This window comes from Hemibagrus wyckioides, linkage group LG29 (assembly GCF_019097595.1).
Source record: "Hemibagrus wyckioides isolate EC202008001 linkage group LG29, SWU_Hwy_1.0, whole genome shotgun sequence".
NCBI classification, from domain to species: Eukaryota; Metazoa; Chordata; class Actinopteri; order Siluriformes; family Bagridae; genus Hemibagrus; species Hemibagrus wyckioides.
The window spans coordinates 11,072,366-11,094,826 of NC_080738.1; the positions used below are offsets into that span (position 1 = coordinate 11,072,366).

Consider the following 22,461-nt stretch of genomic DNA (forward strand, 5'->3'; position numbering starts at 1 on the left):
TCCATTTTTACACTTCGTATTTTACAGTTGTTTGGTTGTTGGTGTTGCTTTACGTTTCACTAAAAATAAATCTAATAAACATATTCTCCAAAAATCCACTGTTGAGTCGGTGGTTAGACGTGGGCTGAATCCTAAATAACCTTCTACAGAATATGTAGTGCGTGACATAGTGGACACAAGCAGTTATTTTATACCGCGAATAGTGCACACTTGTAGGGAGCATTGAGCGATTTGGGCGTTAACCAAGCCAGCTTGCTTTGAGTCGTATGTTAAACCACTTGGACGGCTGATGTGAAGCCAAAACAGTAAGAAGGTAATCGAAACACAGCGAAATTAAACCAAAGTGAGCAAGATCCTGCTTTTTTTCCCACTTTATAACAGTTTGAAGCACACTGCAAAGTCTGTATTTTAATGTTAATAACGTTCCACCCAATCGAGCATGTCCTATTGGCTAACAGACTCGCCAGCGAACGGTAAAAAGAGCAGCTTTGTTTTTGTTTTGTAGTTCATATACTGTACGTGTTACCGATTGTCCAACACGAGCAAGAAAGTGAATGCATACATAGTTCGTGTTTAATTGTTTCCAATTAGATACTATTACGAAATGTCATGTCGTAGAGTGAATCTAGTGCGCATGCGCACATGGCGTAGCGTCGATCTGATATAAATAGCTTTAATTCTGTGCAGATCCTAAGGCAAGACCCAACAGGTGAATAGTGGGGGGAAAAAAATCAATAAAAAGGTCAATCAGCTGATTGCTGATACTCTTACATATTTTTGTACTATTTATTACTAAAAACAATGTGTTATTGTAACTGATAATCGGTATGGTTTTAATGTTATGGCTGATCTCTAGTTTAAAAAAAGCCCTGTATTTGATGCCTATATTAGGGAATTAAAAAAATACTTCTTTTGGTTTTTGTTCTCCTTTTGCAGGATGGCTGAAGGCTTCCTGATGGAGGTATGTGTGGATTCAGTCGAGTCTGCAATAAACGCAGAAAGGGGAGGTACAATTGCCTATCAAAATAATTGTTAACTTAATGCCAGCATCACGTTGGCATCACAGCAGTTTTACCATCATGCTTGGCAATAAAAATAAAAATCTCTTGTGGACGCAGGTGCTGGCCGGATTGAGCTCTGCTCCAGTCTAATTGAAGGTGGCATCACACCCAGTGTTGGTGAGTAGACCTTTTGTGTGTTTAATATGAACTTTACAGATGAGTAAAGGAGACAAAAGCCTAGCGCTAAAAGCAAGAATTACCTGCGGCACGCTTTTGTTATGATGATGTAATTACCCCAGTAATGTCAGTGGGATTGCTTTTATTTTTCTTTATCCACTCTCAAACCTTGTGTGTGCTTGTACATGTATTTAAAGTTGTGTTTTTATTGGTTCATGTCACGTTTTGATATCTGTCGACTACGCTTAATTTCATCTTATCTTAATATCTCGTGGTATTTAGATCGTTTAAGTGACGTATACACATTTCAAAAAGACGTTACCGTTACCTTCGTGTACATGTTAGTTTCTTATATCTTTCATTCACATTCGCTATCTTATTGGAGTTAATATCCTTAAAATATGTAAGGACCGACCTTTTTTATTGACTCTAAATAATCAGCACCCACATCCCTGGTACAATATTTACTGTCAGAAATAATATGTTACTTATCTAAACTGATGACTGTTGATGAATTTTGTTGAGCGTGTTACAGCTGGTTAATTTTTGCATCTTATTCATCTCATTGGAAATTAAGCCTCAGTTGACTGATACTCCACTTGACGTTCCTTTAAACTAGGCTGTTGGGTTTCTTAATTTAAATATGTATTTAAATATAGACTTTTACATTTACTGAGTGATTAATGAATGAATTCGTACTTGGAATAGTCATTTTTTATTTATTTATTTATTTATTTATTTAAAAGTCCTTATTTTTCCCCCTTTAAAAAAGTTAGTTAAACATTAGTAAAAAAAAAACTTTTAACTAGCTCTCGCTTCACCTTTGCCATTGTGATATCACTTTATGATATTGCATTATTATTATTATTATTATTATTATTATTATTATTATTATTATTATTAAATACTTAACATTCTTTTTTATTATTATTATTATTAAATGTGTAAAATTCTTCTGTAATATGTCATATTTCTTATTTTTTAATTTTTAATTTTACTATTAATTTTATATTTAATTCATTTATATTTTATTTAATCTCTCCACCATTGCCATTGTTATATTACTTTATGACGTATATATGTATATGTGTATTATGATGACAGGTTATTTCACAGTTAGAACACAGTATAAAAATCAGTATGAACAGTGTGTATTATGCTGACTGGTTGACTGAGAGCAGTTCTGATTGTAAAGTCTAACAGCAGTAGGGAGAAAAGATTTCTGTATCACTCCTTCAGACATTTAGGATGTAACAGTCTGTCACTGAAGGAGCTGCTCAGAAATGTACCTGTGTCATACAGGGGGTGAGAGTCGTAGCCAAAATGATAGCATAGCTACCATCCTCCTTTCTCCCACCTCCTGTATTGTTTCCAGGGGCATCCCCAGAACTGAGCTGGCTTTCCTGATTAGCTTGTCCAGTCTCTTCCTGTGTGCAGTAGAGATGCTGCTGCACCAGCAGACCACTCCATAGAAGATGGCTGAGGCCACCACAAAGTCAAGTGTTCCCTGCACTCCAAAAGACCTCAGCAAAAAGAGTCTGCTTTCTTGTAGATTGCATCCATGTTATCTGTCCAGTCCAGTTTGTTGTTCAGATAAACACCCAGGTATTTATAGGAATCCACTCTCTGTGTCCTTTCCCTGAATGTTCACTGGTGGTAGTGAAGGGTCTTTGTGCCTGCGGAAATCCACCATCAACTCTTTTTCCCTCATTTATCTGGAGGCAGTTCCATTGGTACCAGTCCACAAAGTTCACTGGGTCAGTTCACTGTACTCCCTGTCATCATCATCTGAGATCAGGCCGGCAGAGAACTTCTGTAGGTGACAGGATGCTGAGCTGAACATGAAGTCTGCAGTGTAGACAGTGAAGAGGAACGGGACCAGGACCGTTCCCTGGGGGGCTCCCGTGTTGCAGACAACCATATCTGACGCACATTCACGAGCCCTCACGTACTGTGGTCGGTTTGTTAGGTAATCCAGTATCCAGGTAGACAGACGATGGTCCACATCCATGTACTCCAGCTTATTCCTGAGAAGCACAAGTTGGATGGTGTTGAAAGCACTAGAGAAGTCAAAAAACATGACTCTCACTGTGCTCCCAGCCTTCTCCAGGTGTGAAAGATCCCTATTAAGAAGTAATATGACAGCGTATATATGGTATAATAGTATAATTTTATAATTGTATAATAGTAACAGGACATATAAATCCGAATGAGATGAAATTTAGTGCAGTATCTTGTGCTAATCGGTTAGTGGATTTATTTTAGCACTTCAAACTATATGTTCATCTCTGGAATCTTTAGTGTTAAATATCACTGCTATTTGTGAACAGTGCTTGGACCCCTCACATCGCTGCTCTCACTACATTCACACTCTCCTTTCTCAGGTCTGCTGCAGGTGGTCAAAGAGAACGTACAGATCCCCGTGTACGTGATGATCCGACCCCGAGGTGGCGATTTCCTGTACTCCGAGCGGGAGGTGGAGGTGATGAGGAGGGACATCGAGCTGCTGAAGAGACACAGGGCTGACGGTTTCGTGCTGGGGGCGCTGACCGAGGACGGCCGAGTCGACGCCGAGCTCTGCATGGAGCTCCTGGGTAAATTCCGCATTGCGGTCCTGATCTGAGGATCAACGCGAAATGCGAATGTGGCTAGCTGCGACAGGTAGTGAGAGAACCAGTTAGCATCTTGTATGACGTGTTATGGAACCTGTGTGTAACTTTGACCTCCAACAACAATAGTGATTATTTTACTACTTGTGTTCATTAATAATCATAAGTAATCATTACTGTATCATTGTTATGAACTCATTATTATTATTATTATTATTATTATTATTATTATTATCGTATTTACTTGCAAGATTGCAATGTTTCCCAATTTTTTAAGTTCAACAGCACATATACGATGAGCAAGTAATGAGAATTTTTTTTCTTCTAAAACTTAAGCAAGCACACCACATTTTGTTAGGAGTTTCAAATGATTTCTACTTCTCTAAATGCAAACACAAGGACAAGTATAAAAGCAATTTGGAGATTAATGCATAGCACAGGGAATTGCTTGACCTGTCAAATAGGCATTGCAAAAGCATAAATAAAAAGGAAGGACATCCAAGCAAACCCATTAAATAATAAACGTACTTCACAACACAGTGGATAGTGAAGCAGACCGGTATACGCTGTGAGGACAGGGATGCTGTAGACGAAAGAATGTATCGCCCACGCATGACTCATATCCTTGTATCTACATGATGCTAATTGTCTTTGTTGTATTTTGTTGTACATGCTACATTTCAGACAGACAACTTTGTGTGTTTACTGCAAACAGATCTTTGTTGATCTGAATTAATCCCGTAATCATGCGCGAGTATACTAAAGCATGTTATTTACCGTGTACGTTTCATCTCCTTTTCAGCTACTTGTAGGCCACTGCCAGTTACATTTCACCGAGGTAAATATCTCTCATTCTGCTGAACAATTTTATGGAATGAAATTATTTGTAAATGAGATGCTGTTCGTTTATGATAGACAGTTTCCCCTCCTGTGCATTTCAGCATTCGATATGGTCCACGATCCAGCCGTTGCCTTAGAAACCGTAGTCTCCCTCGGATTCGAGAGGATTCTGACGAGCGGCTGTGACAGCTCGGCTTTGGAGGGTTTACCCATCATCAAACGCCTCGTAGAACAGGTCTCCTGCATATTTCATCACCTTAAACCGAAAGGATTGACAAAAAAAAAAAAACCCTGTTATGATTTTGCCTGAATTCTATGAGTTGGGCTTCTTTAGCTTTAACTATAAATGAAGTCAGTTTAGTCAACTTGAATGGAATCTTGATAAGTTCACGCTCAGGTACGCACTAAAGCATCGGGTTCGAGAGGTCTAAGTGTTCAATCCATTTCCGCGTGCCGTGTGATTGCAGTAAGAAAACCATTCGACCGTACATGCCTGGATGATGATGTTTTGTTGAAGTGAACCATCACTGCAAACTGAGCCGTAGTACTGTAGAAACACTGTTACTACGATATTAGCACTTCGATACATGAAAGGTCATTCACTGGTGTGACCTTGAGAAGCAGTAACGTTTTCGATAACTCTATAATGGTTGGAGGAACTTTGGCCTGTTCCTCCTTACAGATTTGATGTTGGTAGGCTTCTTTGCGTAGACTTTTTTTTTTGTTTTGTTCTTTAAACAACATTCTGTGTTAATCTTACATTTCTGTTGTTTTACTCCTCTCTTTCAGACTTTTCCTTTGGTCATTGTCTTGCTTTATAACCAACTTAGAGTTAAGCTTCACCTCCCAGATAGATACCCTGACATTCTCATATAGCCAGAATTCACAGGACCAATAAAATAATTACACACCATCCTCGTTCCCCAGGCAGCAATGCAAACCCAAACCTTGGTGCTGCCACCACCATGTTTCACAGCTAGAAGGAGATAACTATGTTGGAATGCAGTGTTTGGTTTTGGCCAAATGTAACGCTTACTATTTCAGTTAAAAAGTTTTGGATACGTCTGTTTACAGAACATTCTTCCAGTAGGTTTCTGGATTATATGGAATATTCATTTAGTCTGATTTTGGAGAGTACCTTAAGGGAAGTCTTTATTTGTTACTATATATATTACTGCATTGCTTTGCATATCCCATCCTTAGAGGGTTGCGGTCAGAGGAGGGGAGGGTTGGGGGTCTTGCCAGGGTTCTTTATGACTTCCTGTGATATTATTCAGTGTACCTTTAAAGTGAATTTCCTTCATTTGTATGTGATCTGCCTCACAATGGACTGGTAGAAATGGATTTGTTACCTTTTCCAGCTTGGTGAGCAACAGTAACTCTTATTCTGAGGTTTTCAGAAGTCTCGTTAATCGAAGCATGGCGAACTTCCATAAAACTGTGTGGTGAAGACCAGACATTAACAGTAAAGACCCAAGTTTATGTTCTTGACAAATGAGAGGACCTGCTAAACGTATGCCTGAATGCTAGCCCCTTGATTGACTTTAATTACTCTTTTAAATTGACTCATGCCTCAAAGTTTTGCTGAATAGATAAATGTAAAAACTATAATTTTTTTTTATATTTGTCTAGTTTCAGGACTTGGATGAAGATCTGATCAAATTAAACGCATTATGCAATCCAGAAAACTTTAAATTGCACTGTAATTATCTTCTCATTTATATAGCATTGGCCCAGTGTTCTCAGTGCTCGGTGGTTTTTGCATGCATTTGCTGAAGATTTACTTCTTTGCGTCATCATATTTCTTCCAATTGAATGAAGGAGTTTGTATGTTTTCAGCTCTAAACTCTGTGGTAATAGGTGTGAAAACATCCTCAGTTCTTTATATGCAGTGGATCTAAAAATAAAATTAAAAAAAAAAAAAAAAAAAACACCATCTATGAGGTGTGAAATAAATAAATAAATAAGTAAAACAGTGAAGCCAGGATAAATCAATGTCAGATCTTTTTCCATCTTCAATGTGACACAGATGAAAGAAATGAAAAACAAACAGAAAGCTTTTAGGGAAGAAAAACCTGGTCGTGTAACTAATACTTTGTTAAAGCTTTTTGCTTGTAATACAGCACTCCGTCTTTTCTTTGGGGGGAGAGTCTTACTAACATAACACAACTTTATTGGCAGTTTTATTCTAGTCGTCTTTGCGAAAATCCTCCAGATTTATCACACAGGTAGATCTCATATCACAGCCTTCTTCAAGTCATTCCACAGGTTGTTGATAGGATTTGGATCTGGGCTCCAAACTTTTCCGTCTGTGCTTAGCTCATTCCTGTGCCAGAAGGTGACACTTGAAGGTTTTCTTCCTAACATGCATTGATCTTTGGATTTATTCGTGTACCTTCTCTCTTGACCCGAGCTGAAGAGACGCTAAACCTGAGTATAATGCTGCCATCATGCTTCTGAACTAGCTGATTGGGATCCATATGTGGTTTATTTATTGTTCCATTAACCAATCAGATTTCGAGTTGGTGTCACTGGGGCCATCTAGCAGGCATACGATTACGTCAGTAATTTCCCGTCCTTTGATTGGATAATTGGAGTAGTCAGAGGCAGCGAACCGCACAAACTAAATAAAATATATATATTTTAACTCACAATGGCTGACAGAGGAGAAGAAATCGATTTGGTTACAGACATCCTTACAAATGCATTTTCAAGGCAGACTGTAATAAAATTGATTATTCCTTGTGAGGTGTGAAATACTGTAGCCTAATTTCTTTTTTACTTTGCGGTTTAACGGTTGATTAGTATCTATTGCCGTGCCTCATAATGATGGTATAGAGGTGGATTAATTCAGGAAGGACACCAGTGAAGGCCTAGGTGTGAAATGCATGGCCCATCACTGACGTAACATAAACTGAAGAACCTGTACGTGAGTCTCACGTCATATCAGATTTATGTTATTCTCGGAGGATGTATATTCCCTTCGTGGAACTGTTTATCTCCTCAGCCACCGAATGACCCGTTTCTATGGAAACGAACACTCCACCATAACGTAACGTCTGTCTCATGCCACGTGTCAACATGAATGGGAAGGTTACAGACTTAAATCCTGGTGTTTTTCACCCTAATTGATTTTACTCTGAAAGCCACTGTTCGTTTAAATGATGCATTTTTGAGCTTCCTGGTGGTAATTACGAGACAGTAATTACACGAAAGAAGGCAAATTTATATCGGATATAAAATGAATGAGGATTTTGTTAGCTTTCAGTGTGAGATGAGCGTTTTTCCCTCTGTTGGATAATCTTACACAGAATTTTACTGGCTCAAATTTTCAATGCTTATGAACGAGAGCTTGAGACGTGGAAATAGAAAATGGAAACATTTGTGTGAACAAAAATGAATTTATTGCCCCTAGTAAGCTAGATAACAACAAACTACTCAAAATGCTTTAATGAAACACTATAAATTCTCTGATTGTCTACTTTTATATGAGCCATTAAGCACCACTGTGGATTCTGACATGACAAAGACATTCAATGCTGAACATGGACTCAATAGTACAGGTGGAAACTCCTATTTTTTTGTCTTGTGGTAGTTATAGTGCACTGAATGTATGAGTAGAGCAAGAGGTTTTTATCTTCTGGCTATATATGCTAGCGCATGAAGCTCACATGAACAAATAAGATCTTGCTCATTGTGTTTGCGGTGGTTTAAATTAGGCTACTGGTTTATATATTTTTATATGGTTATATTTTTGCGAATTAGTACCAACTAAATTAATTCGGGAATTATCTTGGGCAGATTTAACCAAAAATAATGTGCTAATAATATTGTGAGAAAAAATGGGTCCAGTAAAAACTGATGTATAGAAGTCACACACCATGCTAATGTTTCTGCAAATCGGAGGTGCGCTACTCTTTGTTTTATTTTGTTTGGAAAAGCATGCAAGTGCTAAACACTACCTTTACTGAACCTACAGTTCTTCTAGATTCCTGTACAAACCTGCAAGTGTATAAAGACAAGTTCTGCAAATTGCCGTGTGTTGTTATGTAATCACTTGGGCAGCCTTGGGTTTGTACACCGACATAAAGATACGAATACTTTGATCACTAAACAGATCCAGATTGTGAGGCGCTACACCCTTAGAGCGAACCCATTACCTGATTACTGACATTCTGATAACCAGCAGATTGTTCGTGAGGATAGAAGTAATAATAAACCGTATGATCGCTTAGCGTTATGTTTAAGCCAAGGCTGTAGAAAAAGTTAACTGTTGGTCAGTAAAGGTAGGTTGAATAAGTTATTAATAGTTTATTAATGTGTTGCTGAAAATACACAGGCTGTGCAGTAGAATGTATCTGAGGTACCGCGAGCTCAAGTTGCTCAAACGGATTAGAAATGCTGTATAAATGCGATTGACCCTTTGTCCTTGGATTTAAATAACAAAACAGCAAAACAACAGCGCAGGAAAGGGCTCATGGATGGATCAGTTCATCCCGAGAGCTGAAGGTTATTCGCTTGCGAAGCTGTCGAACGTCTCGCCCTGAAGCGAGAACACAAAGATAATTCACAGAGAAGCACGGTAATGGTTCTAATACATTACAGCATTTTTCAGAAGATCAGGGATCACAGTTTTTAATAGCGCTTGATTCACCCTCAGTGAGCGTTTTGATGAATGTATTGAGCGCTGTCTAACTCGTCATTTTTTCTCCTGTACAGTACTAGGTTGACATCACTGTGACTGTGGCATTTGATTGGCATCTCTTTCATCCCACATGAGGTTGAACTATTTCAGCACAGTGTGTTACTCAGGGTTTCATCACTATTGTCACATGTCAAGAAAACCAAGCACCACAAAAATGGTACATGGGTTAAGACTTTTGAACAGTGCTGTATAGAAGCAGTCTAAGTGAGTGTTAAGTCTGAGTGTTGGATACTATATGGAGAGACAAACATAGCAGGAAACAAACTATACACCTGACTATGCACATGTTGAGATGTGCTTAGTGTACAGTGTTGGCTATGGCAATGAGAGCACAGGATTCTGCCACTGGACCACCAGGAGGCTCGATGTTGTTGATGATGATGAGGATGATGGTGGTGTTGATGGTGATGGTGGTGGTGGTGGTGATGATGATGGTTGTGGTGGTGATGATAATTATGTTGGTGGTGATGATGATGGTGGTGATTATGATGATGGTTGTGATGGTGGTGGTGGTGATGATGATGGTTGTGGTGGTGGTGGTGATGATGATGGTTGTGGTGGTGGTGATTATGATGATGGGGGTTGTGATGGTGGTGGTGATGATGATGGTTGTGGTGGTGGTGGTGATGATGATGGTTGTGGTGGTGGTGATTATGATGATGGGGGTTGTGATGGTGGTGGTGGTGATGATGATGATGATGATGGTTGTGGTGGTGGTGATTATGATGATGGGGGTTGTGATGGCGATTATGATGATGGGGGTTGTGATGGCAGTGATGATGATTGTGATGGTGGTTGTGGTGGTGATGATGATGATGGTTGTGGTGGTGGTGATTATGATGATGGGGGTTGTGATGGCGATGATGGTGGTGGTGGTGGTGGTGATGATGATGATGGTTGTGGTGGTGGTGATTATGATGGGGGTTGTGATGGCGATGATGATGGTGATGGTGGTGGTGATGATGATGATGATGATGGTTGTGGTGGTGGTGATTATGATGGGGGTTGTGATGGCGATGATGATGGTGATGGTGGTGGTGATGATGATGATGGTTGTGGTGGTGGTGATTATGATGATGGGGGTTGTGATGGCGATTATGATGATGGGGGTTGTGATGGCAGTGATGATGATGATGATGATGGTGGTTGTGGTGGTGATGATGATGATGGTTGTGGTGGTGATTATGATGATGGGGTTGTGATGGCGATGATGGTGGTGGTGGTGGTGGTGATGATGATGATGATGGTTGTGGTGGTGGTGATTATGATGGGGGTTGTGATGGCGATGATGGTGATGGTGGTGGTGATGATGATGATGATGATGGTTGTGGTGGTGGTGATTATGATGATGGGGGTTGTGATGGCGATGATGGTGGTGGTGGTGATGATGATGATGATGATGGTTGTGGTGGTGGTGATTATGATGGGGGTTGTGATGGCGATGATGATGGTGATGGTGGTGGTGGTGGTGATGATGATGATGATGATGGTTGTGGTGGTGGTGATTATGATGATTGGGGTTGTGATGGCAGTGATGATGATGGTGATGATGATTGTGATGGTGGTGGTGGTGGTGATGGGTGAGATGGTGATGGTGGTGGTGATTATGATGATTGTGGTGGAGGTGGTGATAATAATGGTAAAAACAGTAATATGGTGAAGTTTTATGCAAATAGGTGTATGTTAAACAAAGGACTTTCCAGTGTCAGTGCTTACGATTGAGAGTCTTCATAATGATGATGATGATGGTGGTGGTGGTGATGATGGTGATGGTCTGTCTTCAGGACAGAGGATGTTAAATGTTCCTGTTTCTCTCCTGCATTGTTTTTTTTTAAAGAGGATGTTATGACAGGAATTATTATATAAAGCTGCTTTAGCATAAGTAATAACAAGAACTAGGATTATTTTGCTATACAAGTGAACCTGTTCAAGTGTTTTATTTCTTTCTGCCCACATGAATCTGCATATGATAATAATAATAATAATAATAATAATAATAATAATAAAAAATAATGTGTGCTGTCTCCTATCTCTTTTTCCTTATAGGCAAAAGGCCGAATAATTATAATGCCAGGTAAGAACTGTGACATTTGCTTTAATAGTGTATCGCACCCTTGTTGTGACATGAATAAACATGGACTTCAAGTTCATTTCATTTCCATCCATGTAATTATATACACCGGGACAGGGTGTCCAACTCAGAATCAGCAGTTCTGGAAGACCCTGAAGCACCGTAATCAAAGTAAATTGAATTATTTTGATGCTTGGTTAACAGATTCCTTCAGAACAACCAATTAAGAGGAGATGTGCATTATTACTGAAAGATACTAGCTGCTGTAGCACATGAGAAACATGTAAACAGTAGATATGTACAGGTTTCAGTTCACACAGGTCAGAGATTTCGGACAGTATTTGAATCAAAACTGGGGAAAGACCAAGAGTTTTCCTGTATTATTATTTTTTTCCTCTATTTCCTTTTATTTACTGATGGGACTGGATCATGGTGTGATCTTGTCTCTTCATCTCAAAAGTCTTTTGTAGTTTCAGACGCTTTTTTGGTTGTGGTTATTTGAGATACTGTAGCCTCCCTGTCCCAGATGAAAAATCAACATCCTTAACACACTGAAGGTCACTGTGCTCACATTTCTTCCCCATTCTGGTGTTTTGATGTGAAGCTCTTGAGTTGATTGGATAATTGCATGAGCAGGGGGGTCAGGGGGTTTTGTTAAAGTGGCCATTAAGCATGCATTTTCTGACTGTTTGACTAATCGTACTATTTTTATGGTCACACAAGGTGATGAAATATCGTACCTTAAACACAAAAAACAAACCATGTTGTTTATACAGGTGGAGGCATCACTGAACGAAACCTACAGAGGATCCTGGAAGGCTCCAGCGCTCAGGAGTTCCACTGCTCAGCACGCTCCACTAAAGACTCAGCTATGAAATTCAGGCAAGATTTTTTTCTTATCAAACTCCTTGTACATGGCATGTCTCACCATGTTTTCTCACATCTCCTTCCTTCTTCTCCAACAGGAACTCCAGCGTGAGTATGGGAGCCTCCCTCACAGCACCCGAGTATTCACTGAAGGTGTCCGACGTGAGCAAAGTGCGCACTCTCAACGCTATCGCCAAGAACACTCTTTAGGGCCACTCTGAAGGGGCTGAACTCTATTTAAGGAGCAGGTTCTCCTTGAATCGGAGCGAGTCCATGTCTATCGTACTGTTTGGATTTCTTAAAGAGAGAGCTTTTTTATCAGTAAGTTATCAGTAAGCTGAGTTTTATGTCTCAGTTTTCTCCAAATCAGCCATTACTGAGCCACAGAATACAGTAAACAAGCCTTTCTTTTTTTCTCTATTCGACTTTTTTGAAACAGCAGGCTTGAGTGCTGCCAGTGGCATTTGTCATTCTTGCCCGACTGAAGCTCATTGATCAGATTTGCTTGTTTAGTCGCACTATCAGCATGCGGCTGCTCGCTGTTGTTGATTAGTTGCTGTTATGATCCAGAATTGAAAGATTTTTTCAATTCAATTTAGCCATCTCTGTAAATGTCACCTCTCACTTTATTCCGTCTCACAGATTAAAGATCTCAATTATTGCGATAATTAAGCAATGCCTTGTCCAGTTTTGTGCTTTAACCACAGATTACTCACACAGAGATGAGAACTTGATTTGATGAATAAATAATTGTTTTCTACAGCCAACTTTTGGTGTGAAGTTTATTTAAATGGATTCATGTTTTCCTAATGGCAATGGCACCGTAATGTCTTATGACAACTGGAAACACTTATACCCATAGGTCCAGGTTTAATTTGATATAACGTTGAAGTGAAGTGATCCTTTGTTTATTTTTAATTAAGGGTTGTACTCTTCTCAGGGTAATATACTGTATATAAGAACATGATGGTATCGTTCTTTGTAGCTCGGTGTATTTCTGGCCATCACATGACCTCAGAGAAATGCTTAACAAGTGACATGATGCTAACACCTACACATGTGCTGATGGTAATCTTATACCTAGTAAACACACTGTACTTAAGGATGTGTGTTTATATATATTATTTATAGATGTGTATTTTAACATCAGAAACCGTTGTGGGCATGTCCAGTTTCACTTTATGCAAATGATCTCAAAGGAGAAATGAACTGTGCTGGACACGGACACACACACAATACATAACACACACGCACAAAAAAAAGAACTGAACTGTGCTGGACATAGACACACACACACACACACTAAATTGTCCTGTTTGCACGCACATGTCACTTTACATTTATTTATATATATTTATATTAATCCTGTTTACATGTGTCACTTTAATAACTGCAATCACTGTATACACTGTTCTTTCATTGACCAACATTATCTTGATCATTGCACAAAGTCGGCCTATATGTTGTTTGTCTGCACTGTCCTGTCTTGTCTTGTCTTCCTCTGCACTTCTGTTGTATGACTAGTTCCTAAAGACTGTTTAGCTCTATGTTTGTCTGCGTCAGTGTACTTTGTCTGTGTTATGTGTAGCACCTCTGGTCTAGGAAGAACGTTGTTTCACTTCACTGTGTACTGCATCAGCTATATATGGTTGAAGTGACAATAAAGCTTCTTTGACTTTGACTTTGACTTTGAAACGAATTCTGTAGGCTTAGGAGTGAAAACTGCATCAATCAGTGGGTGTAAAGCAGTGTAGAGCTCACACCGCTTATCGTTCATCTCGTATGTTATGAAGCTTTTAGAAGCCTTTATTATTATCGCCACATATACACTACAGCACAGTGGAATTCTTTTCTTCGCATATCCCAGCTGAGGAAGTTGGGGTCAGAGTGCAGGGGCAGCTATAATGCAGCACCCCTGGTGCAGAGAGGGTTAAGGAGCTTGCTCAGTTGCCCAACAGTGGCAGCTCGGCAGTGCTGGGGCTTGAACCCCGACCACCGCTGCCCCCTATATGATGCAGACATACACTGCTGAATTTTATACACAAACACCAAATCTCCCTCCAGAGTTTCAGTTTAACGGCAAGAAAATTGATTTGGAGCACTAGTGGGGTGGTGGTAGCTCAAGTGGTTATGGCTCCTGTTAATCAGAGGCTCAGGGTTCAAGCCACAGCACTGCCAATCTGCCACTGTTGGGCCCCTGAGTACAGTCCTTAACCCTTTCCCCCCCAGGAGTGCTGTATCATGGCTGATTTGTGAAGAAAAAACTTTCACTCTGCTGTAATGTAAATGCGACAAGGTATACAACAAATTAGTTTTTTTAATGGCATGATTCTTATCACTAATCATTTCCCATATTTGGATTTAGATGTAAACCTTGGTACCAGTATACTGGTGTTCTGTTCTGCCAGCAGAATGGATATGAACTTATGGGACATGTTTAATCAGTTTAATATAAAATTCAATTCTCTGATAGTTTAACCTTAAACTTGGTTGAAGATACTGCATTTATATTGTATAAGATTATAGATAGATAGATAGATAGATAGATAGATAGATAGATAGATAGATAGATAGATAGATAGATGCATAGCTTATGATCTCTTTCATAATGTCTCATAATATTACATTTCTTAATTACCATAAAAATCTCTTGACATGTGAGGTACATGCATTTGCTATTGCTTTCGCAGAGAGAGAAAGAGAGAGACCCAAATTGGTTTAAAATGTGACCCTGGCAACCCTGTCATTAACTGTTCTGTCCTCTACTTGACCCCCAGGTATGATTCAGCATTATTTCTGCCCCAGTGAGCCTTCATTATTTCTAAAAAACTGCTTATGATATTAACACTTGTCCCAGTTGCTATTTTTTGGTGCAGTAATAATTCCACGAAGCATTAAACCAAGAAGAAATCAATGAAACAGCTTCTAGCAACACTTAAATCATTTTTCTCTTAAATGTGATAAGTAGCATTTCATTGAGATTGAACGGATGGAGAAGTATGTGGGAAGATAGTGAAGGACCTACGAACAATGGAGTCAATTCTCTCTGTTGTGGTCAGGAAAGTGCTTCCAATTACTGAAGACCTACATGTAAGAGTAGAGCTTGGACTTTTCTTGACTTTTCTCCACAACACCGAATACCCTTTTTTTTTGCATATAACACATTGCATATATTTCACTAAATGCACACTTTTATTCACAATAATATGTGGATATTTGTATATAATATATATATATATATATATATATATATATATATATATATATATATATATATATATATATATATATATATATATATATATATATATATTTTCCCTTTGCTTGTAATTTCTATTTTGTGTAACTATTCTATTTTTATTTTTTACTGTCGAATAGCATTTCACTACGTTATACTAAGTATGGTTGTGTATGTGACAAATAATGGTTAATACACGCTATGTGGTACAGCTCTGCCTCTGTAAATGGGCTGCCGATGTCTATTATGGAACGTAATCTGTGAATATTTCTCTCCTGGTTAGGTGAATTCTGTCAATTATTTCCTATGTGATTAACCAAGTAATTAGCCAGGTACATTCAGTAAGAACCGTGGGAGAATTCAATATTCAGACAGTTGTAGAAGCAAAGGTCCTCCTTTCTGAATCTTCCTATAAAATCAGATATAGGTGTAAGACCTTATAGCGTGCGAAAACCTAAAGCTTATTAAGTGAGTGTGATGTCCTAAAAGATAATGTTTGAGGTTATTACTCATTTGATTTTATGTCAATAACCTGTAACCAATAATCTATTCTTAGTGACTCTTCATATCTCCAGGACCTTTGTAATTGTGTTTGGTTTGCACTGTGCTACGCCTCCTCAGCTGGAAACTCATTTTCTTCGTCACATGACTTAGTTTCCTGTGGCTTTGAACCTGGGTTTATTGATGTTAGCTAAAAGTTCCTGTCATTATTATAGAGGAAGAGGAAGAGAAAGAGCAAAGAAACATGCAAGAAGCAGTTGCTCAACTGTAAAGCTGTATAATCGATGCAATGACAATCCTGCATGCTCTAATGCATGTTATAATTAAATGAAGGTTTGCGATGTTAGGTTTTTATGATTCATAAAGGAATTTTTGGTGTTTGATGGGGAATGGTTTTCTTTTGTAGACAAAGCAGGAAAATATTACGGATGGATGGATGGATGGATAGCTGGATGGATGGATGCATGGATGGATCGATGGATGGACGGATGAATGGATGGACGGATGGATAGATGGATGGATGGGTGCATGCATGTATGGACGGATGGATGGATGGATGGATGGACAGACGGATGGATGGATGGACGGATGGATGAATTGATGGATGGATGGATGGATGGATGGATGGACGGCTGGACAGACACATGAATGGACAGACAGATGGATGAATGGATGGAAGGATGGATGGATAAAAATCTACATTGTTGTTTTTACTCAGATAGCAATAAAAGAATCAATGAATGGCAGCCAACGCCAAAGCAAAAGATCAGACAGTCTCAAAATAAATTTGATTTTCTCACGAATAAGAAAAAACACAAGTGCTTTCAACATAAGCGTATGAGATGGAGGGGTAGTGGACTTCCAGGAAATAAATCCTTTTCTTATTCAGAAAGACAGTAAAAGCAACTGTACCCTGTACCTGAGAATTGCAGATGAAAAGCTGGACAGAACAGCAGGAGCTCCAAAAGAAACAAACAACTGACAGCACTCCAAATAAAATATTTAAAAAAATATACCTAACCAGAACCTTCTGCACTGCAGTGAAGAAATATGGGGCTTATACTTATATAAATATTCACTTTATTTAATTTAGCATTGGATTAGTAAACTCTGTGAACTAGATTAAGTTGGATCAATTTAAGGTAAGCTAAAAATTCTTTTTAAAACATTTAGTTCATCCAGCTGGTCTGAGCTGTGACTCTCATCTGTTCATGATCCAGGAGATATTATGGGTTCCCTCTGGAGTCTGCTTCCTCTTAGCGTTTCTTCCTGATATCATCGCAAGTAGTTTTTACATACCAATGTCACCTCTGGCTTGCTTGTTAGGGATTAATTTAAATAAAAAAAAATATCCTTATATCCTGAATTTATGTATTCCTGTAAAGCTGCTTTGTGACAATGTCCATTATTAAGATAATTGAATTGAATTGAATTGAATTGACCCCTTTCAGGAAAAATGCTGCAGAAAGGGATTGTACACCATGCTGAACTGGATAACACAATACATTATTATGAGAAAGATCATATTTTGAGCACAGAACTCCAAACGGTGTCTCCATTATAAAGATCTTTCAATCTGCTCCCAGAAAGAAAATGTGGAAAGTACAAATAAAAAGCTTTTGAGGAATAACATTCAGGGGGAAAATGGGAGAGTTGAAAATACCAAAGATGCCAAAGATGACAAATGACAATAGATAGAGTCTAACCTACAACAATTGGTGTCTGGAAAATTGAACCAAAAAAGCTATCCATTGAATGTTAGAGGCAAAATAATAATATAGAAAATTCTATATAGACTTCTTAGATCTGTGAAGAATAAGCTTTCTAATACAAGAACATCAGATAAAGCTTTGTCTATTAATTGAAATGAAGACTTGGGTAATTATAAATGAAGTAAATAGAAACTCTGGTTCTGTTCCATTGCTTATGATTGGTAATCATTTCAGTACTTAGTGGAGCAAAAGCGTCAACTGTATAGAAAACACTGTGTGAGTAATATTGACAAAATCCTATATCTCCTGTTCTGATGTTCTAATGTAATTTTAGCTTGTGAACTGAATCCTTTTATCCGTCATAATAAAAACCATTTGCTGTTATTACAGTTGGATTGAACTTTTAACATTCCAAGCAATAAAATTAATTGAATGTCCCAGATTATGACCTTTTATCGTTTTAGAAAATTAAAAATGAAAGAAATTGAACAAGAAGAAGATGACGATGGTGAGAAAACAAAAAGCCAGTAACCCATTGAGGAGAAAAGGTAAGGAAATTAATGAAAAAGGTCTGAGTCACAAAACTTTTGTCAGCCGCTAAAGTCAGCCTACAAACAAGCGGAGAACAAAAGGCTGAAAATGATCCCCCTATCGTACAGAACAGATGAAATGAAAAAGAACGAAAAGCTGCCTTTCTTTGAGAAAGTTCAGCACTGTAATTGAGAAAGAAGACCATGTGACCATGAGAAAGCAGCTCCTTGCCAATCAGTTTTTTAACTAAGTTCTTTATCCTGATCATTATGAAAAAGGATAAAAGCACTAAGATTACTACTGGAACCCTCATTAGCAGTTCAGAGTCAAGAACTTCCATAAGCTCTGTCATGAAGCCAGCTGAGGGATGAGGGACAGTCTGTGAGCTCCATCTTTTCTGATAGTGACTTGCAAATTGGACCATCTGGAGCGACTTTCTAGGTCATCCAACTTTTATCCATTTTTCACGCTCCATTCTCCACAATATGAGTCAAAGAACCTTGTTCTTTACTTTGACATATTCCAAAAGCAAAGAACGTAGCAGATTGTCCACAACCAATTGAAATCACAGCAGAGAAGCATCATCCCGTAGGCTGGACCACTCAATCGTCCTATGGGGTTTTCCTGAAAGGGCTTCCTAAATCAGTCCTTCATTCCTCAGGGCTAGTAACTTCAGTTTCTAAAGACCTTTCCGAGAACAAATGCTGGTGTAAACAGTCTTGGATGCAGTTTAATCTCTCAAACTGCATGACATTTGTGCTGTGAAAACAGAATTCAAACCAAACCATACTTTGGTTTGTCATCTAAATTTGACTAGCAATGCGCACATTTTGGGAGCAAAAATAAAACAGTGGTAAAGGAACTGATTCCCTGCATGAACAATGGAAACAACCAGAGATAATTGCTTTTAGTGTGTTTGTGATGGTAGGTAATGGAACTTTAATGGAATATGTTGGGATTAATGGTTTCTGATGGGTTCTCTAAATTTATTCTGGTGTTCATGAACCAGAAAGGGCTGTTCTGTTCTAATCCCTGGCTCTAATTGATTATGTATATACACAACAATATACCAAATAGCTTATTATCTATAAAACTATAATAATAGCTTAGCAAAAAGGCATCTTTGTCAAGGTGTAAGATTTTTCTCCAGCCACAAATTACAGTTTCCCAGTGGAATTATAGAATATATATTCTCTCGAGCAATTCCTGGGTCTAAATTGGAGACTTACAGAGGTCCAGCACAAACCATTTCAACAGACTCCACAGTTCTCCACAACTCTGTTGGCTTGTCAAGCTTCTCACCCTGTCATGATGAGTAAGCCCAGCCATCCTGAAGAGGAACATCATTTCCAGCTCCTTTGCTCATGACCTTTTTCTTTTAAGTCAATACCTCCAACTAATGACCCTAGGTGAGAATTGTAAAATGTAGATTAAGAAGAACACATTGAGTATCTCCGTCACTATAACATATTCTTACTGTATCACTTCTGCTACTGAACCAATCCACTTGACCTGATCTCATGTTCTATTTCCATCTCTTAGGAATAACCTGAACACAACATCTCACTGTCTTCCAGGTAAGAACCAGAGTCTCAGATTTGGAGGTGCTAATTATTATCCTAGGTGCACCCTCGTGCAGCCTTAAAAGCAGTTTGCCTTTTGTCAAAAACATGAAGTTTCTATGGAAACCTGATGTTTGAACAATGTGTGTACTCTGTTCTAGGTTTTCTTAACCTTGCAATAGTCAGCTTGTAACCAATACCAAACGCAAACATCCACCTCTCCAGGTTTTCCTCCACCTGCTCCCTGCTCTCACTAAAGATCACAGTGTCATCTGCAAACATCATTGTCCAAGAAGACTCCTGTCTGACCTCCTCTGCCAACTGGTTCATCACCATAGCAAACAGGAAGGGGCTCAGAGCCGATCCCTGAGGCAGCCCCACCTCCACTTTGAACTCCTGTCTGACCTACAGCACACCTCACCACTGCCTCTGCTATTCCTGACTTCCTCATACAATACCACACCCCCTCTCCAAGTCTACAAAACACATCCCTATACTTCTTTATCAACATTCTCAGAGCAAAAATTGCATCTGTTGTGCTCTTTCTGGGCATGAAGCCATACTGCTGCTCACAAATGTCCACTACCTTCCTTAACCTAGCTTCCACTTCTCTTTTCCATAGCTTCTTTGTATGGCTCATCAACTTTATCCCCCTATAGTTGCTGCAACTCTGTACGTTCACCTTATTCTTAAAGATAAGTAATAATAATACACTTCTCCATTCCTCAGGCATCTTCTCACTCTCTAAAACCCTGTTAAACAAACTAGTTAAAAATTCCACTGCTGTCTCTCCTAGGCACTTCCTGACCTCCACCAGGATGTTGTCAGGACCTTTCCACTTTTCATCCTCTTCAAAGCTTTCTTCATCTTTTCTAATCTTATTTACTTTCTGTTCCACAGAGTTCACCCCTTCTACTCTTTTTTCCCTCCTTCAAGACCACATCTACCCCATTTCTCTTCTATCCACACCATAATAAAACAGCTTGAATCCTGCTCCTATACTACAAGACTTGCTACCCTTCAGTATATCCACCTTCCTTCTCTCCATCATATCAGTAAGTTTTTTCTTACACTGGATACTGCACCAGCTGTATATGATTGAAATGAGAATAAAAGACACTTGACTTCTTTTTCTTGAATCAGGATACTTCATAGCAAGACTTCTTATTAGCCAACAGAGTGCAGTGCAGCGTCTCATGCTCTTGAATGAATTGATGCATCTTGACAGCATCTTGAATGCTGGATGAATTAGCACAAATCAATGGTCAAGTGTCCACATACTTTTAGCAATATGGTGGTTTGTATGTGATGAACCCATCCCTATATGATTACCAAACATAATATATACACTATATTGCCAAAAGTATTCGCTCACCTGCCTTGACTCGCATATGAACTTAAGTGACATCCCGTTCCTAATCCATAGGGTTCAATATGACGTCGGTCCACCCTTTGCAGCTATAACAGCTTCAACTCTTCTGGGAAGGCTGTCCACAAGGTTTAGGAGTGTGTTTATGGGAATTTTTGACCATTCTTCCAGAAGCGCATTTGTGAGGTCACACACTGATGTTGGACGAGAAGGCCTGGCTCTCAGTCTCCGCTCTAATTCATCCCAAAGGTGTTCTATCGGGTTGAGGTCAGGACTCTTTGCAGGCCAGTCAAGTTCATCCACACCAGACTCTGTCATCCATGTCTTTATGGACCTTGCTTTGTGCACTGGTGCACAGTCATGTTGGAAGAGGAAGGGGTCAGCTCCAAACTGTTCCCACAAAGTTGGGAGCATGGAATTGTCCAAAATGTCTTGGTATGCTGAAGCATTCAGAGTTCCTTTCACTGGAACTAAGGGGCCAAGCCCAGCTCCTGAAACACAACCCCACACCATAATCCACCCTCCACCAAACTTTACACTTGGCACAATGCAGTCAGACAAGTACCGTTCTCCTGGCAACCACCAAACCCAGACTCGTCCATCAGATTGCCAGATGGAGAAGCGCGATTCGTCACTCCAGAGAACGCGTCTCCACTGCTCTAGAGTCCAGTGGCGGCGTGCTTTACACCACTGCATCCGACGCTTTGCATTGCACTCGGTGATGTATGGCTTGGATGCAGCTGCTCGGCCATGGAAACCCATTCCATGAAGCTCTCTGCACACTGTTCTTGAGCTAATCTGAAGGCCACATGAAGTTTGGAGGTCTGTAGCGATTGACTCTGCAGAAAGTTGGCGACCTCTTCGCACTATGCGCCTCAGCATCCGCTGACCCCGCTCCGTCAGTTTACGTGGCCTACCACTTCGTGGCTGAGTTGCTGTCGTTCCCAAACACTTCCACGTTCTTATAATACAGCTGACAGTTGACTGTGGAATATTTAGGAGCGAGGAAATTTCACGACTGGATTTGTTGCACAGGTGGCATCCTATCACAGTTCCACGCTGGAATTCACTGAGCTCCTGAGAGCGACCCATTCTTTCACAAATGTTTGTAAAAACAGTCTGCATGCCTAGGTGCTTGATTTTATACACCTGTGGCCATGGAAGTGATTGGAACACCTGTCCCTATTAATTCTAACAACAATTCAGTTATAGGTAAGAAACTACATATGTACTTGTTAGAGTACTCATCACTCACTGTAACTCTACTATTTTCAGGAA

General features: G+C 39.4%; 1 protein-coding gene across 3 annotated transcripts; it reads left to right on the plus strand.

The window, feature by feature from the left end:
• Positions 1-196: 196 nt before the first annotated feature.
• cutc (cutC copper transporter homolog (E. coli)) lies at positions 197-13,032 on the plus strand. Of its 3 annotated transcripts, none has more exons than XM_058384352.1 (9): positions 197-313; positions 937-1,007; positions 1,119-1,178; positions 3,563-3,772; positions 4,590-4,625; positions 4,729-4,862; positions 11,379-11,406; positions 12,180-12,285; positions 12,369-13,032. In XM_058384352.1, exons 2-9 carry the CDS (start codon positions 938-940, stop codon positions 12,478-12,480), a joined length of 756 nt encoding a protein of 251 aa, XP_058240335.1. In that variant the 5' UTR covers positions 197-313; position 937; the 3' UTR covers positions 12,481-13,032. The 3 variants fall into 3 exon arrangements, with proteins under 3 accessions (XP_058240335.1, XP_058240336.1, XP_058240334.1); XM_058384353.1 differs by having other exon boundaries at positions 227-343; XM_058384351.1 differs by lacking the exon at positions 197-313 and adding an exon at positions 342-473.
• The last annotated feature ends 9,429 nt before the right edge of the window (positions 13,033-22,461 follow it).